This window comes from Nicotiana tabacum, chromosome 6, assembly GCF_000715075.1.
Source record: "Nicotiana tabacum cultivar K326 chromosome 6, ASM71507v2, whole genome shotgun sequence".
Lineage (NCBI taxonomy): Eukaryota > Viridiplantae > Streptophyta > Magnoliopsida > Solanales > Solanaceae > Nicotiana > Nicotiana tabacum.
Window position 1 is genome coordinate 215,012,389 of NC_134085.1, and position 17,886 is coordinate 215,030,274.

At 37.3% G+C, this 17,886-nt stretch overlaps 2 protein-coding genes and 2 pseudogenes across 3 annotated transcripts; 2 read left to right on the forward strand and 2 right to left on the reverse strand.

Annotated features, from left to right (window-relative positions):
- Positions 1 to 2,803: 2,803 nt before the first annotated feature.
- Positions 2,804 to 6,661, reverse strand: LOC107827505 (uncharacterized). Of its 2 annotated transcripts, none has more exons than XM_016654650.2 (3): positions 6,014 to 6,661; positions 4,908 to 5,052; positions 2,804 to 4,633 (listed from the first exon to the last, which is right to left on the reverse strand). In XM_016654650.2, the coding sequence occupies exons 2-3, from the start codon at positions 5,044 to 5,046 to the stop codon at positions 3,192 to 3,194; spliced, it is 1,581 nt and encodes a 526-aa protein (XP_016510136.2). In that variant the 5' UTR covers positions 5,047 to 5,052; positions 6,014 to 6,661; the 3' UTR covers positions 2,804 to 3,191. The 2 variants fall into 2 exon arrangements, with proteins under 2 accessions (XP_016510136.2, XP_075112784.1); XM_075256683.1 differs by having other exon boundaries at positions 2,804 to 4,636.
- A 3,671-nt stretch (positions 6,662 to 10,332) lies between these two features.
- LOC107827504 (3-isopropylmalate dehydratase small subunit 1-like) lies at positions 10,333 to 11,109 on the forward strand. The gene has a single exon (XM_016654649.1). It carries the CDS (start codon positions 10,333 to 10,335, stop codon positions 11,107 to 11,109), a length of 777 nt encoding a protein of 258 aa, XP_016510135.1.
- Positions 11,110 to 12,250: 1,141 nt separating this feature from the next.
- Positions 12,251 to 12,387, reverse strand: LOC142182428 (U6atac minor spliceosomal RNA; annotated as a pseudogene).
- A 2,045-nt stretch (positions 12,388 to 14,432) lies between these two features.
- LOC107827503 (3-isopropylmalate dehydratase small subunit 1-like) lies at positions 14,433 to 15,355 on the forward strand (annotated as a pseudogene).
- The last annotated feature ends 2,531 nt before the right edge of the window (positions 15,356 to 17,886 follow it).

Genomic DNA, 17,886 nt, shown 5'->3' on the forward strand with positions numbered 1-17,886 from the left:
TGTCAAAAAATTACACTGTATATATAAGGCAAAATCTGTTTTTTACATCTATATATTAAGCTTTGAATCCCTTGATATGGCTCAAAAGCATATCTTAGTGGTCAAGGGGATTCAAAATTTTTATAAGGTCATAAGTTCAATTCCCACTAACTATAATCTTTTTTAACTTTTTTTTTTTAATCCCATTAGCGAAAATCCTACCTCGCCGCTGTATGTCTCGTATACGCATATATGTTTACAGAGAAATGGAAAACAACGGAAAGGGGAAGAGGAAATTGCAGAATTTTATTTAACTATAAGCCGCATATATATAAACATACGATCTACTTTTACAAAAAAAATCTTTTTTTCCTAATAATAGGTCGCGAGGAAATTTGCACCTTTTTAACTGTGGGCTGCTTTTGCCTCTCTTTTTTTAACAACGGGACAAGAGTAAAAATAGCACGGTATAGCCAGTTTTCGGATTGGTCATTCAAAAATAGTCAGCGTTTACGAAGTAAATAAAAAATAGCTACTATTTTGCTGCAACAGAGATCGGTCCAACATAATATACTGGAGTTCGGTGCACCTGTGTATGAACTCCATCATATTATGTTGGACCGGTATACTTTGCTGACTCCAGTATATTATACTGGACAATTATACTTGCTGGAACTCCAGTATATTATGTTGGAGTTCTAGTATACTTATGTTGGAACTCCATCATATTATGCTGGAGTTCTAGCATACTTATCCGGGAACTCCAGTATAATATACTGGCATATTTTCCGGGTTTTGAACAATGTTTTCGCTCAAATTTATCTTTACATGAAAAATGACTAAATTTCGATTACTTTTGAAATTGTGCTATTTTTGAACGACCAGTTATAAATCTGGCTATTTTTTAATTTCTCCTCGGGAAAGAAGTACACAAGTAGAGTAGATATATAAAGAAACATGGAGCTACTAGAAATCCACCACTCATATTTTTTTTAAGTCCTTTTCTCGTTTTTTGTGGGTATAAAAGGCTAATAATCATAAAGGTGCATGTGTTGCTTTATACAGCTAATAATGGCTCATGTGTTCATAGCAAGTTCTCACCAGCAATGCTTAGGAAATACTCATATAAAAAGGTCAATGAATTTATTTTATTTTATTTTTAAAAAAAAAAAACAACTGAAGTTATTACGTGGGACCTTTCCTTTACCTGTTCCTTTGGATGGATCATGCAAAACTAAAATTGGTTAGGGTAGAGCACTCTTCCACTACTTCTTTGACTTGATACATTATTGAAGATTTTTTCTCTTATATATAACCAAGTAAAGAGCACCCGTGACTACTTGCTACTTCCCCTTTCCAGCATAAGTATACTTGAACTTCAGCATATTATACTGGGGTTCCAGAATAAGTATGTTGGAACTCCAGCATAATATGATGAAGTTCCAACAAGTATACCGGTCTAGCATAATATACTGGAGTTTAGAGCATCGGTGCTCCAGTCTCCAGTATATTATACTGGAGCCAGCAAAGTATACCGGTCCAGCATAATATGCTGGAGTTCATACACAGGTGCACAGAACTCCAGTATATTATGCTGAACCGGTCTCTATTGCAGCAAAATAGTGGATATTTTTCATTGACTTGATAAACGCTGACTATTTTTGAATGATCAGTCCGAAAATTGACTATACCGTGCTATTTTTACCCGGCGGCTGCATCTAAGGGCTGCCGATGTACATGTTGACATTGAGCGTGATAGCCCACAGTTGCATCTGAGTGTATGTGCATCATCATAACAGGTGCAAGTGTCTGTTACTCATATTATAATATACTACTCCTATACATATTATTGAATTTTTTTTTTAAAAGTATAGATAAGAGTAAATCCATATTCCCATAATAAAAGCTTCTACTATATGGTATGGCCCAAGTGGTCAATGAAACGGCGTGGAACTTTTTGAAGAGAAAGGTTCAAATTCTAACCAGAGACAAAAATTACTAATAGATGATTTATTACATGACATGCTCTTTTCTTCTTTTCAATAGAGACTCTCAGTATTTAATGCCGTCAAGCCAATCAAGCAGTTTATACTTCACTCTCAACACAACCAACTCTTCTAAAAGTCTAATGATACACTCGAAAGCTTGGTAGGCACATGCCACAAGGTGTAGAGGTTAAAAACCATCCTTCCATGAAAGAATGCATTTTGATGGGTCTTATAGCCCGTTTGGTCAAGCTGCAAAAATCAATTTATTTTGAAAAGTATTTTTTTTCAAAAGTGCTTTTCTCAAAAGTACTTTTGGCAAGAAGCAGTTTATGTTTGGCTAATAAGTTGAAAAACACTTCTGAGCAGCAATTAGTGTTTGGCCAAGCTTTAAAAAACTGCTTCTAAGTGTATTTTCTCAAAAGTGTTTTTGAAGAAAAGCTATTTTTTTCTGCTTCTCCTCAAAAGCATTTTTTTTCCTTCCAAAAACTTGGTCAAACACTTCAATTTTTAGCTAAAAGTGCTTTTGACAAAACAAAAACAAAAAAAAAAAAAAAAAAAAAAAAACTTTTGGCCAAGAAAAAACTTGGCCAAACAGCCTATTATTACTCGACCAGAAGCAAAAACAGCATGTTGTTAATCAGTCAGAGCTTTAAAAGGCTAAGAGCTTATATCATTAAAACTTCTGGTACGAATACCTTCACGAAACAAGATTATCCAGTGAAGCTATGTTTAAAGTTGGTAATTTCTTATAACCCATATCAAAGGTCTTCCCTTTATAGAGCTGAGAAATAGACAAAGGCTGACAAGGGAACATAAAAAGAGAGGAAATCAGCGACTGTACAAAACAACTAAACTTACGTATGTCAGAATTTTTACAAGGATCTTCATCCCTTTTTTTTGGAAATATGGCTCAATTGGCCATAGTTTAACTTTACAAATAAATTCTAAGAACCTGCGGTCAGTCAAAACAGCTTCCCAGGAAACTGGAGTTAAGTAAAGCAAATAATGGCTACTGTACAGTTCCAAAAGCTAAGCATCCATCAGCTCCTGTAACACCCTTGCAATGTCATTTCTTGCAAAGAGTAAAAACTATCTTCCACCAGCATTATTATGAATATACAAGGAAAACTGGAACCTGCAAATGAAGCATCACCAGATTGATTCAACCACACAAAACCAGCCTGTCTACAGCATGAATGTAAATGTCAAAACATAGCTTAACCCTTAACCATCTCGACTCTTGTATATCCAGGCTCCATCCCCAAAGACTTCTTCAATCATAGTGCGGGTTGGTAACAAATCAACTTCATTTCTGGCACAGCTCAAGTACCCAACATCCCATTCTTTGCCACCACATGGCCCCAACACACGATCATGCTCAATGCCACTGCCCATACCAGTAATATCATTTGCCCAACGTTTACCATTGTTGGTCTGCCCTAGTGATGATTCTGAAGTAACCCCGGCTGCAACAGTGGTACAGGAGCCATCTTGGACTTCTTGCTTAACCACTTTATTTGATAGGCCTTGGTCTTGAGGCTGCAAACTAAGTTTATAACTGCTGTTACTATCAAACAGCTCACCGGGACACGATTCCGGCACATCAGTGAAGACCTTCCTGCTACCAAAATTTAAAGCCTTATAATCTTCCCAGGTGGCATCACCACCATCCTCATCATGTTTATCGAGCTCCTCATGGATCCCATTGCCAATGAGATCATTATGATATGCTGGGGATTCAACCACAGACTCCTCATCTTCATCCGTCATATTAGCTTCCTGAGCAGCATCACCAACAATCTCCAGCCACTCATCGTTATCACTGTCTATGTGCAGCGGATCTAATCTGTTCTGCTCAGCACGTTTTCGCAAAATAAAAGCATTAAAATAATAGCTAACAAGTTCCTCTCTGCTTCGTGAAGGAAACTCAATAGCAAGATGGTTCCAGAAATTCTTGCCTACAGATGCAGGATTCGACAATACAACCTCATGAAATAATTCCTCTTCCTCTTCACTCCATTTTTCTGCCACTACCTCTCCCATGTCACAAAAACCCAACCTAAAAAATGTCTCCTCGCCAAGGTCTAGCTTTAGTTTTTCCCTTGCTTCCATGATGTGCAGCCGAACACATCTTATGGAACCTATATCTTCACATGAACATTCGCCTCCTCTCTCCACAATATTCTCCCCATTATCTGCACATAGCTCCATTGCAGGCATTGGAATGATACTCGTACCAGCAAGTTTATTTTCATCAGCTTGCGATGAAGGACACATAGTTTCGCGCATGCCCTCCATGTACGGTTTATCCTGATTAACAAATGCACCCCATTCGGGTAATTCTGCTTGAAAATCAGGTCCAATAGGGACCATCTTTTGAGGAGGATCACTCAATAGAGAAGAATACATCTCCCCGTGATGAGCAGCGCCCCTGAACGGATGATCAAAATAGTAATATTCAGGAGACATCAATATGTGAAAAGGCGCCTCAGGCCTGATGTCTTCCTCACTGGTGCAACTGGTGGGCCAGGAAGAGTTAGAAGCAGAGCCATAAATGCACATATCAGTTTCTTTCCCAGAAGAAAAAAGAGCTTCAGCCACATTGTGACTATCAAGTTCGTTGTCAGCATCAGGGTTGATACTTGAAGAGTTTTCCTCATCACCACCTACTGAAGATATAGAGATACAGATCAATCCATCGGAACCCACACTATAAAGAGTATGGAGCTAAAAGATTCACTTAACATCCCAAATCTGCTCCTAAAAGGAGCAAGCCTGTAAAGAGAGGTGTGGAGAAAACTGCTCCAACCTCAAAAAATACTTGGCAAGTCTTGCAGGGTGCTGCACTCCACCAGTGACTGAGAATTTTAAAATATGGTACACAAAGCAGCAAAAGCAGTGCAAAGAATATCTCAAACTAACAAAATAATCTCTTGTTACCTGAAGCATAAGCCTTCACAGCCACTGATTCACGAGAAAGTTCCAAAACGGAAACTATCTGACAGCTAGGTTCATGTCTTGGTTGCTTAGATGAAACCTCATACAACTCCTCTTCACCATACGACCTTTTTTGCACCATAATTAGCTACACAAGGAACTAAAAAATATGAGATAAGGTCAAAGATTAGCAGAGAGGGGAAATTCCTTCAAGTTCCATGTGTTTAAAAATATGTAACAATACATATGATTTCATAATCACAAAAGACATCCACAAAATAACTTCAAGAAAATAAAGGGATAATAACTATACTTCAGAGACCACAGAATTGCACTAGAACACCACTAGATTCAACACAGAAAACCTGAACAATGAGCACTCCAACCCAGTTCTATACAGCACAGGAAGGCATTCTAATTAAATATATAGTTGTATTATCTAGCTGAAAAGAAAGACACTAAGGTAAACACCACATCAACTCTCAATAAACAGAAAAACCGACATGATGTTGTTAGTCAGAGGCTCAGAGCATTTGGATATACAGTCACAACTTTGTCAAAAATAAAGAACTGAGCTATGTCAGGCTAAGCCATTCATGATAAAAATAATCCAATCTCATAAGTTACACCGTTTAATAAATGTAAGTCCAGCATAGTCGGAGCACCCATCTAACTATGAAAGGTTACAAGCACTAAAAGATACTGACCCGGAAAAGAATACAAACACCAATTTTTCTTTAATGACCAGAAATTACCAGACAAGACAACAGCTTACAGGAAACACATACATAAATGTTTGAGCAAGTAGCAAATACAGACAAGACTAGACACTGTCACACTGATAAGCGCGATAACATATAGAACAGCTCATTCTGTTTTCGAGCAAAGAAGGCTGCACAGAATAATGGCAAACCAAATCTCCAATTAGTGACACGTGGCAGGGGACGAAACATTGACGCCCCTTAAATTAGTTTTATCATAGTATGGCCCTAAAGAACGAAAAGCTGGAAAAGAGAACCATAAGTTTGTCTAATTACATGTAGTAACAAATTTACTTTTGCACCTTAACGACTGCAAAATAAATAGGGGAAGATGGACGGTTCGGGTACCTTGAACGGGAAGCCGGTCTTCGTCAAAACTGAGATAGTCAATCTTTCAATTTGAGGACAGCAATATAAATACGGGTAGAATTATTTAAAAAGAATTCTTTCTTCTTTTTTTTTTTGGAAAATTGAGAGGTAAAAGTATGAATTGCAATTTTTTATGAAAACCCTAACTCTAAATCCCCAAATTCAGATACAACTCTTCAATCAAAAAAATAAATTAATTAAATCAACCAAAAATTGGTTCAAAGAATTTAAAACTGGACAAGAAATCCCAAATCCGCAAATTATTTATATCGGGAGAAGATCAACCCTATTTTTCTTTCAAAAAACAAGAGAAATCAAGGGAGAAAAAACAAAATTAAGATATAATAACGATTAATTTTACAAAAAGAACTCGGAATTGAACAGATCTATAGAAAATAGAGGAGATCCGAAACCCTAAAATCGAAATTTGGTTTTCAAAACGGCTATAGCCGAAAAAAGTATAGATTGATAGAGGAGAGAACGAATTAGACAAATCAAAACTTGATTTGAAGGTCGAGAAGAAAAATCGAGGTCGATTTGAGGGGAAGAATAGTAGGGATTGGAATTGGGGGAAATTCGTTGACGATAAAAAGGTAGAGAAATCTGTTATTGGCGCGTCCGGAAATAGTAAAGCGGGTGATCTAAAAAATTGCGCCAAATAACCGAGCTAGTTTGGTAACTAGAAAAAATAACCGAGGCTAAGTAGGCATAATAATTAACGGCTGCATTCCCAATATGATTTATTGCCTAATTCTTTTTCCAATATTCATTAGCCTAATTTGTTCAGAAATTAACTAGTCACTTACGTGCAGAGGTGGATCCAGGACTTGAAGTTTTCGGATACCACACTACTTTGAGCATAGAATTACTATTTTTACGATCGAAATAGGATAAATATTGGTCAATTTAATCCATTTTAGGCTTATGTTCGGATTATTCTTCGTTTCGATTTATATAGGTAAATCGCTCGAAAAAAGAATATAATAACTATGATAACTTTGCACAAAGCATAAAACTTTCAAAATATTACTAATATTATAAATATAGATCTTTTATTTACAATTGTCGTCGACGAATTTTCAAAATTTGAAGATGATCAATAAAGTCATCATTACTTACATTTACAAATATTTCACTCTTTTTGGTGAAAGGTAAAAAAATCATTGCAAATTTAAAAAACTAATATAATCCACATTCATCGTTTTCAAAATTTAAACCTTTTTTCTATTTATATTTTACTATTTAAACACATTTTTATAACACTTACCGGCAAGGGGAAAACAATAACAACAAGTCAAACATCTCGGCAAGGGAGAATCAGCTATAACCAATATTATTTAACTTCTACTTGGCACCACTAATACCAATATTCAATCACAACTTCCCTAGGATCAATTAAGGATACACGATTATCAATTTAAGACTTACGGTCATGCTGGATACCAATGTATAGATACTCATCACCATGCCTATACATCGTACTCGATCAGTTAGCAAATAGCAAATAAGACTCAACTCTTATTCCCTCAAGCTAAGGTTAAACCAAACACTTACCTCAAACTTCCACAGTCAATTCAATCCTCAACAACAGCTTTCCCTCTCGAATTCGACTCCAACTCAATCAAATCTATACAATAATGACTTCGTAGTATCAATATGTGCTAAACAAATCAAACCCAATGTCTAATTATAGCTTTTTCATCATTTTTCCCCAAAAGGTCAGAAATGCCCCAGCCCCACATGGTCAAAACCCGAGGTTTGAATCAAAACCTAATTATCCATTCCCCCATGAACTCAAATATATAATTTATTTTGGAATCGGACCTCAAATTGAGGTCCAAAACCTCCAAATTTTGAAAACCTAGGTTCTACCCAAAATTTCCAAATTTCTCCATTAAAATCTTTGTGTTGAAGTTGAAATTAAGTTAAAAAAATGTTAAGGAGTGAAGAAAATGAGTTAGAAATCACTTACCAATCATTTTGAAGAAGAAGAATTGTTTGCAAAATCGCCTCTTATGTTTTGGATTTTTGAAAAAGTGAAAAATAGCTGAAATTCCCGTCTTTATATACCCCCCCCCCCTGAAGTCCCAGTGCGGACTGCGCAAAAATGGACCGTGGACACGCTGAAGAACTGAACAAAATACAACTCTCTGAATCCTCCAGCGTGGACCGCACAAAAAGGGAATGCGGCCGCGCTGGTAGACCTGGAGAGTGCTGGCTCTCTGAAGTTAGCTACGCGGACCGCGTATGGACGACCGCGGACCGCACTAAGGCGACCGCATTTGCGCATCACGCATCGCGGAACCTACTCAAAATTCTCCTGAACTTGCAACACCTGGTATTTTAAGTCTAAGACCTCCCGAAACCTACTCAAAATTTACCCGAGCCCTCGAGGCTCCAAACCAAACATACAAAAAACCTCAAAAATATCCCACGAACTTATCCGTGATATTAAATCACCAAAACAACATCATAAACATCAAACTAGGCCTCAAGACCCCTGATTTCCTCCCAAGTTTTCACAAAACATCAATTTTAGAGTTTTAAGTCTAAAACACGTCAAATGGCATCCGATTTCAACCAAACTTTACAGAAAGCTCTTAAACCATATATAAGGCTTGTACCGGGAGTCGGAACCAAAATACGGGCCCGATACTATAGTCTTTTAATCAAATTTCATTTCCAATTTCCTTAATTATTTTCAGAAAATAATTTCACATAAAAATTTATTTCTCGGGCTTGGGACCTCGGAATTGGATTCCGGGCATACACCCAAGTCTCATATTTTCCTACGGACCCTCCAGGACCGTCAAATCACGAGTCCGGGTCCGTTTTCCCAAAATATTGACCGAAGTCAAACTTAATCCATTTAACATCAAGATTTAACATTTTTCTCACAGAATTCATATTTAAGTTTTCCAGCTACACGCTCGGACTGTGCACGCAAATCGAGGCAATTCTAAATGAGGTTTTCAAGGCCTCAAAGGCACAGAAAGGGTAAGGAAACAAGTGATGACCCTTTGGGTCGTCACACTGGGATGGTTTGAAGTACTTTATATTAACTGCTTATCATTTAATTTGACTTGAGACTATATTCTTTAAAATTGCTAAATTTGAAGGAAAATCCTAGATTTCAATAGTACTAAAATGAGATTTTGATTAAGTAATTTGGTTGGCTTGCCTGACAGTAGTGTCCGGCGCCATCACGACTCTTAGTGGATTTTGGGTCGTGACAATATTCAATATCGTTCTTTGTCACCTTTATTTTCTTTTGGGTTGACCATCATTTAAATCTTAGTTGCAAATATAGAGTAAATATAAGCAGAGATTTTAGCGTGGCAATGATGGAGTAATGTATGACGTTGGAATCGTAAATCAATTGACCTTGCTAACTTGTACAGTATCTGCATCAAAATTTCACATCATAGCAGCGGCTTTTCTTGTCTTAGAACTGCATGGTTTGTCCTTGTATTAAATTCAGTATGTTATGGATCATTGAAGAAGGTTCAATACTTGATATCTTTGCTAATTGCTACAAGTAAAACGCCAGGAAAAGAGAAATCAATTATTTTTTGTAAGAATTAACACAATTCTCAAGTAATTAAGTATTTATAATCCTCGCCTACATGAAAGACAAAAATGGAGTTTATAATCACTAAAATTCAACCATATCTTAAGCAATTAAATGAGATGTTGAGGTGAACCTAGGCATATTACATGTTTGTTCCTGCGCTCTTTTATGTCGGATGCACTGTTCACTTTTCTTAGATGGTATACATAGATTATATACTGTTTATGTTGCTAGCTAGGGATGTTCATGATTTGGTTTGGGTCCTTTTTGTTTGTAAGGAGAAAGAAAAAATACTGCATATACAACTTCAACACTATTGCCCGTCGATGGACCAAAAGCATTTAGTGTATCCCAATGTCTATACTGGTGTTTGGTTATGCTACTACCATTGTTAGGGTGGTTATCTGGTTTTGGAAAAAAGTATTCCACGATGCTATTCAAACAAGACATTGAAATATTTGGCTACATATATTGGTTTATTGAAACATGAGTTCCTACTACTACTTAACACATACTAAAAAAAGAGAGGAGAATATGAAATAAATATAGGGTTAGAGAGAGTAGGGTTAGGTGGACTCTAAAAATGGCGATACTGGTCCATTAAACTGGCGGCTCATCTACTTTTCTGATCCATAATAATAAGGCCCAATATCTAATCAGTACTGCCCACATTTTTAACACACTCCACTCTCTCAGCAAAAATTAGCAATCTCTGAAGCTTTCTTCAATGGAGGCTTCAATATCTCTTTCCAGTTCCATCACTACCTTCAAACTATTTACGTGCCAGTCACGCGCTTCCTTTATTACCGCCTCCGTCAAACCCCCTTCAATTTTCTCCAATAACCCTTTCAATCCTTTAATTTCTCATTTTGGCCAAACTCCAAAAAAAACCACCATCGCACCCCTTCGTTGTTCCGCCGCCTCCGCCACACTAGAAACCACCACCACGACCGCCACCATATTCCACAGCCTATGCTACATCGTTGGGGACAATATCGACACTGACCAAATCATCCCCGTGGAATACCTAACCCTAGTCTCGTCAAACCCATCCGAGTACAAAAAACTCGGGTCCTATGCCCTGTGCGGACTCCCTTCATCATACCAAACCCGTTTCGTCGACCCGAATGAATTCATATCCAAGTACTCCCTCATCATAGGCGGCGACAACTTCGGGTGCGGTTCGTCGCGTGAGCACGCCCCGGTTGCTTTAGGAGCTGCGGGCGTGGCGGCGGTGGTGGCAGAGTCGTATGCTAGGATTTTCTTCTGGAATTCGGTTGCGACAGGCGAAGTTTATTCGCTTGAATCTGAAGTAAGGATTTGTGAGGAGTGTAAGACGGGTGATGTGGTGATTGTTGAGCTAGGAGAGAGTAGGTTGATTAATCATACGACCGGAAAAGAGTATAAATTGAAGCCAATTGGTGATGCTGGTCCTGTCATTCAAGCTGGTGGCATTTTTGCTTATGCAAGAAAGGCTGGAATGATTCCTTCCCGAGAAGCTTAGTATTTGAAGTGGTAATTGATTCAGTTCACATGTTTTCTTTTAAAGTTTTGTACTTTAGGCTTGCTGAAAACAGATGATTGCATAATAAATATGGTGTTTGTTGTATTATTTAGAGAGAAAAATAGCACCTTTAAAAAGGTGTCTTCTATTCTGTTATGCCTATTTCCGTACAATTCAATGGACAAACAACATCTGAATTCCAAAGTAGTTGGGTTGACTATATGATCCTCAGGGATTTGTCATACTAATTCATTATAATTAGATTATTTTTGTGTTTGCTGTTAACTTAGCATTGTTCTCCTTTATCCGAGCTAGAGACCGCATTGCTTTGTGACAATGGCGATGTAATGTTTTATGAGAAAAAGAAAAAAGAAAAAATGTAGGTTGTGTTATGGTGGTTGCTTTATGATTTGGGAAGAAGAATTAGTTATCCTAAAAGGGTATGTTAGAATGTTTTCTTATGCCTATATCAGAATAATACTTGAAAGATGTTTGTCACTATGGCAACTTGTACTTTGAAGAGACCCAAAAGCCTTACTTTGCTATACTTTGCTAGATCTTTCATGTTACTAAATTTCAAGGGTTCAACTCATATTTGGCCTTATGTATGTCTCACACAATTTCTTCCCTGTCTTCCTCAAATTGTCTTAACAAAGGAACCTGGTCTTTTTATAAAGACCTTCAAAATTACAATTTGGTCCTACAGAAACTTAGAGAATGGTTCCTCAATAATCTTACAAGGAAATTGAAACTAACTTTAACTATCTATAGTGATTATATTTAGGTGACAATCAGTCAAACACACTATAAAGTAATTGTATCTTCTAGGGAAATTAGTGACTATCTGATGATTAATAAGGTTTGAACTACATCGAAGGTCGTCCTTGACCAGTAATCAAGGTTTAGATGAAACTAGAGTTGATATGAGGAACTGCCAAGTAAAATAACTGTTGACATATTATATCAAATAAAAGTCAAGTTCTGTTGGCATTGGATTCTTAAGAGTAGAGCAACATTACTTGAGATGGTTTGAAAGGGGTTGGGAAATTTGACTAGGATATGATTAGTGGATCTTACTAGGGATGAGCAAGAACAATCATCGAGATAGTTCACTATGTTTCAAAAAAATATTTTTTGGTTGATAAAGTTGGGGTAAGATCCACCGAAGTGGTAGCCTTAATCGCGGATGTGTGTGGCAACAGGTAAAGCCCGAAGGCGGTTCCCGACTTCCTGTCCCTATTGGGGGAGATGCCAACCATCTCTTCTTTCCACGAACACACGTTTGATGTTCCAAATATAATGCTTGAATCTTCTGCATTCAATTTCTATAAAATGCCATCATTTTGGTCTAGGAGCAGTTGACAACATGAAGATTTTGATTCAGGAGTTTCTGTGTCATGTAATTTTATCCCCGTAGATATTAACTTACATAGTTTGCCTAGCAATGATCGACGGACCTACATGATACAAATCGTTTATTGGTTGATCCTGTAAGGTGATTTTTCTGCTTATCCCAGGTTCGAAGTTGGAAATTTTGTGTCTTTTGTCTTGCACCGATTCACTCTGTTGCCCCACACAACCCTAAGACTCTAAATTGCTCGTTCCTGGCATCATCTCTTATTTTGTTTTCTTTGTCACCTTATGTCATGTGGACTTTCTTCCTTTTCCTTCACAATGAAATCAAGTTTCGTGGACCTATAAGTATACCTCCTCTTTTTAGACTTAATTCTGATCTTCTGGAACTTCAGTTATATTGCAAGTTTCTGGTGCTTTCTTCCATTATAATGTCTGAGATCCAAATTGCATTCAATAACCAATGTATGTAGTGTCTACATTTCTGCTAATAGCATAATTACTTTTGCACTCTACTAATGATTGAAACATTATCTAATGAGAAGTGTGATTTATTATCTATGATCCTCTGGCTTTGAGTAGTTCTTTTATGCAAGTGATCCAACTTGAGTCCTTTGTCATCTCTGTAATTTGGTTTCCGAGGCATATTGTTCTAACCATGTTTATGCAATTACAGAATGATAATCTTATAATGGTTGTTCTAACGGGGCCTGGTATTGTCTTCATCTAAAGCATGCCTTTTCACAGGCTTTCTCAATGCATTGCTAGGTAAATCTCCTAGCAGCACCACCAAGTGGAACTAGTTGCATTATTGGATAGCCTTCCTGTCAGTTAAACTCAAGCTTTGGAGAAAATTGATCAGTTGTTTTGATTCTCTGTTGCAGGGCGGTAACATCTCCAAACACGAGGGACAATCCAAAATTCTTCCTTCAGATAGCAATATTTTTCTTTATAGCATATGTTGTCATTGTATCATCTTTAATCTTAACTTATGTTTGAGCCTTCTTATTTCCTTTTTGTTTCTGTTAATATTCTATATCGTTCTCTGTCACCTTTATTTTCTTTTGGGTTGAACATCATTTAAATCTTAGTTGCAAATATAGAGTAAATATAAGCAGGGATTTTAGCGTGGTAATGATGGAGTCATGTATGACGTTGGAATTGTAAATCAATTGACCTTGCTAACTTGTACAGTATCTGCATCAAAATTTCACATCATAGCAGTGGCTTTTCTTGTCTTAGAACTGCATGGTTTGTCCCTGTATTAAATTCAGTATGTTATGGATCATTGAAAAAGGTTCAATACTTGATATCTTTGCTAATTGCTACAAGTGAAACGCCGGGAAAAGAGAAATTTATTATTTTTTGTAAGAATTAAAAAACTTCTCAAGTAATTAAGTATTTATAATCCTCGCCTACATGAAAGACAAAAATGGAGTTTATAATCACTAAAATTCAACCATAGCTTAAGCAATTAAATGAGATGTTGAGGCGGACCTAAGCATATTACATGTTTGTCCTGCGCTCTTTTTATGTCGGATGCACTGTTTACTTTTCTTAGACGGTATACATAGATTATATACTGATTATGTTGCTAGCTAGGGATGTTCATGATTCGGTTTGGGTCCTTTTTGTTTTTAAGGAGAAAGAAAAAATACTGCATATACAACTTCAACACTATTGCCCGTCGATGGACCAAAAGCATTTAGTGTCTCCCAATGTCTATACTGGTGTTTGGTTATGCTACTACCATTGCTAGGGTGGTTATTTGGTTTTGGAAAAAAGTATTCCACGACGCTATTCAAATAAGACATTGAAATATTTGGCTACATATATTGGTTTATTGAAACATGAGTTCTTGTAATAAAATAATCTTATGTCCTACTACTACTTAACACATACTCAAAAAAGAGAGGAGAATATGAAATAAATATAGGGTTAGAGAGAGTAGGGTTAGGTGGACTGTAAAAATGGCGGCACTGGTCCATTAAACTGGCGTCTCGCCTGCTTTTCTGATCCATAATAATAAGGCCCGATATCTAATCAGTACTGCCCACATTTTTAACACACTCCACTCTCTCAGCAAAAATTAGCAATCTCCGAAGCTTTCTTCAATAGCGGCTTCATCAACTCTTTCCAGTTCCATCACCACCTTCAAACTGTGTACGTGCCAACCATGTGCTTCCTTTATTACCACCTCCATCGAACTCCCTTCAATTTTCTCCGATAACCCTTTCAATCCTTTAATTTCTCATTTTGGCCCAACTCCCAAAAACACCACCGTCGCACCCCTCCGTTGTTTCGCTGCCTCCGCCACACTGGAAACTACCACCATGACCGGCACCATATTTCACGGCCTCTGCTACATCGTCGGGGACAATATCGACAGTGACCAAATCATCCCCGCGGAATACCCAACCTTAGTCCCGTCAAACCCATACGAATACAAAAAACTCAGGTCCTACGCGCTGTGCGGACTCCCTTCATCATACTAAACCTGTTTCGTCGACCTGTATGAATTCACATCCAAGTACTCCCTCATCATAGGCAGCGACAACTTCGGGTGCGGGTTGTAGCGTGAGCACGCCCCGGTTGCTTTAGGAGCCGCGGGCGTGGCGGTGACATCAGCAGAGTCGTATGCGTGGATTTTCTTCAGGAATTCGGTTGCGACAGGCGATGTTTATCCACTTGAATTGGAAGTGAGGATTTGTGAGAAGTGTAAGACGGGTGATGTGGTGACTTCTGAGCTAGGAGAGAGTATGTTGATTAATCATACGACCAGAAAAGAGTATAAATTGAAGCCAATTGGTGATGCTGGTCCTGTCATTGAAGCTGGTGGCAGTTTTTCTTATGCAAGAAAGGCTGGAATGATTCCTTCCCGAGAAGCTTAGTATTTTAAGTGGTAATTGATTCAGTTCACATGTTTTCTTTTAAAGTTTTGTCCTTTAGGCACTCTGAAAACAGATGATTGCATAATAAATATGGTGTTTGTTGTATTATTTAGAGAAAAAAATAGCACCTTTAAAAAGGTATCTTCTATTCTGTTATGCCTATTTCAGTACAATTCAATGGATAAACAACATCTGAATTCCAAAATAGTTGGGTTGACTATATGATCCTTAGGGATTCGTCATACTAATTCATTATAATTAGATTATTTTTGTGTTTGCTGTTAACTTAGCATTGTTCTCCTTTATCCGAGCTAGAGACCGCATTGCTTTGTGACAATGGCGATGTAATGTTTTATGAGAAAAAGAAAAAAGAAAAAATGTAGGTTGTGTTATGGTGGTTGCTTTATGATTTGGGAAGAAGAATCAGTTATCCTAAAATGGTATATTAGAATATTTTCTTATGCCTATATCAGAATTATACTTGAAAGATGTTTGTCATTATGGCAACTTATACTTTGAAGAGACCCAAGAGCCTTGCTTTGCTATATTTTGCTAGATCTTTCATGTTGCTAAATTTCAAGGGTTCAACTCATATTTGGCCTTATGCATGTCTCACACAATTCCTTCCCCGTATTACTCAAATTGTCTTAACAAATGAACCTGGCCTTTTTATGAAGACCTTCAAAATTATAATTTGGTCCTACAGAAACTTAGATAATGATTCCTCAATAATCTTACAAGGAAAATGAAACTAACTTTAACTATCTATAGTGATTATATTTAGGTGACAATAAGGCAAACACACTATAAAGTAATTGTATCTTCTAAGGAAATTAGTGACTGCCTGATGATTAATAAGGTTTGAACTACATCGAAGGTCGTCCTTGACCAGTAATCAAGGTTTAGATGAAACTAGAGTTGATATGAGGAACTGCCAAGTAAAATAACTGTTGACATATTATATCAAATAAAAGTCAAGTTCTGTTAGCATTGGATTCTTAAGAGTAGAGCAACATTACTTGAGATGGTTTGAAAGGGGTTGGGAAATTGACTAGGATATAATTAGTGGATCTTACTAGGGATGAGTGTAACGACCCGACCGATCGTTTTGAGCTTTTGCACCTTGATCGTAGTTCTCGAGCATTACTTGCCCCGTGTAATGTATTATGGCTGATGTGGATCGTTGGTTTTGGTTTCGGGTAAATCGAAATGAATTTGAAAGAACAGTTTCAGTTGAAATCTTTGAATTTGAAAGGTTTGACCAAGAGTTGACTTATTTGTATATGAGTTCGGATTAAAAATTTTACGATTTGGCTAGCTCCGTTAGGTGAATTATGACTTAAGAGCATGATCGCATTGCATTTTGGAAGTCCGCGGAAGGATTTGGCTCGAATTGGCAAAGTTAGTATTTTGGCGATTTCCGGTCGATAGGTGCGATTTTTTATCTGAGGGCCGGAATGGAATTCCGAGAGTTGATGTAGCTTTGTCATGTGATTTGGGATGTGTGTGTAAAATTTCAGGTTATTCGGACGTGGTTTGGTTGAGTTTTTTATCAAAAAATGGAATTTGGAAGTTCTTGAAATTGTTAGGCTTGAATCCGATGCAAATTTGGTGTTTTAATATTGTTTTGAGCGTTCTGAAGGTTGGAACAAGTTTGAATAATGTTATGGGATATGTTGGCGTGTTTGGTTGAGGTCCCGAGGGCCTCTAGTGTGTTTCGGATCATTTTGGGTTGTTTTGTAATAGCTAAAGCTAGTATCTGGTATTGTTCTTCGCGTTCGCGAGGGTCCCCTCGCGTTCGCGAAGAAGGATTTGGCTTCTGAGATTTTGTTCTTTGCGTTCGCGAAGAGAGCCTCCCGTTCGCGAAGAAGAAGCAATTCTGTTGCGCAAGTCTTACTTCGGAGGCTCGTATCTCTCAATCTACAATGAATTTTGAGATAACTCAAAAATGAAAGTTGTAGCTCTTTGAATCTAGTTTTCAGAAATATAAATTAATTGGAATTTAAAAGTTGTGTACAAAAAGTTATGGTGGTTACACTGTAGGCTGTCCGGGAAGGTCTCTATTACACAGCGCTGATTTTAGAAGCTTATATCTCGCAATGTATAAGGAGTTAGGAAATGAGCAACATATGAATTTATAGCCCTTTGCATGTAGTTTTCAGAACATCAAACCATTTGTCATTTGGAGTTGTGTGCAAAAAGTTATGACTATTATGCTAGAGGTTGTTCGAGAAGAGTTTCAAAAATAATTTTTGGAAATTTTTTTCTTCGCGAATGCGAGAGGAGGACCGCGAACGCGAAGAACAAATCCCTGGGCAGCAGAATAAAGTCCAAAATCGTCTCACTCTTTCATTTTTGGACCAAGGGAGCTCGGGTGAGGCCATTTTTTGAGAAATTTTCAAGAAAAGCATCCGGGTAAGTGTTCTTAACTCAGTTTTGGTTAGATTACCCAAATCCGTTGTTATTTTTAACATGTAATTGATGATTTTAAGTTGGAAAAGTTTAAAAACCCTCTTGTATATATATTTGAGGA

What these genes read in the sequence shown, in the direction of transcription:
- LOC107827505 (XM_075256683.1), bottom strand. Translation starts at nt 5,046, where the DNA reads ATGGTGCAAAAAAGGTCGTATGGTGAAGAGGAGTTGTATGAGGTTTCA. An exon ending in TGTGAAGGCTTATGCTTCAG is followed by an intron (nt 4,637 to 4,907) that starts GTAACAAGAGAT and finishes CTATATCTTCAG; the next exon opens with TAGGTGGTGATGAGGAAAAC.
- LOC107827504 (XM_016654649.1), top strand. Translation starts at nt 10,333, where the DNA reads ATGGAGGCTTCAATATCTCTTTCCAGTTCCATCACTACCTTCAAACTA.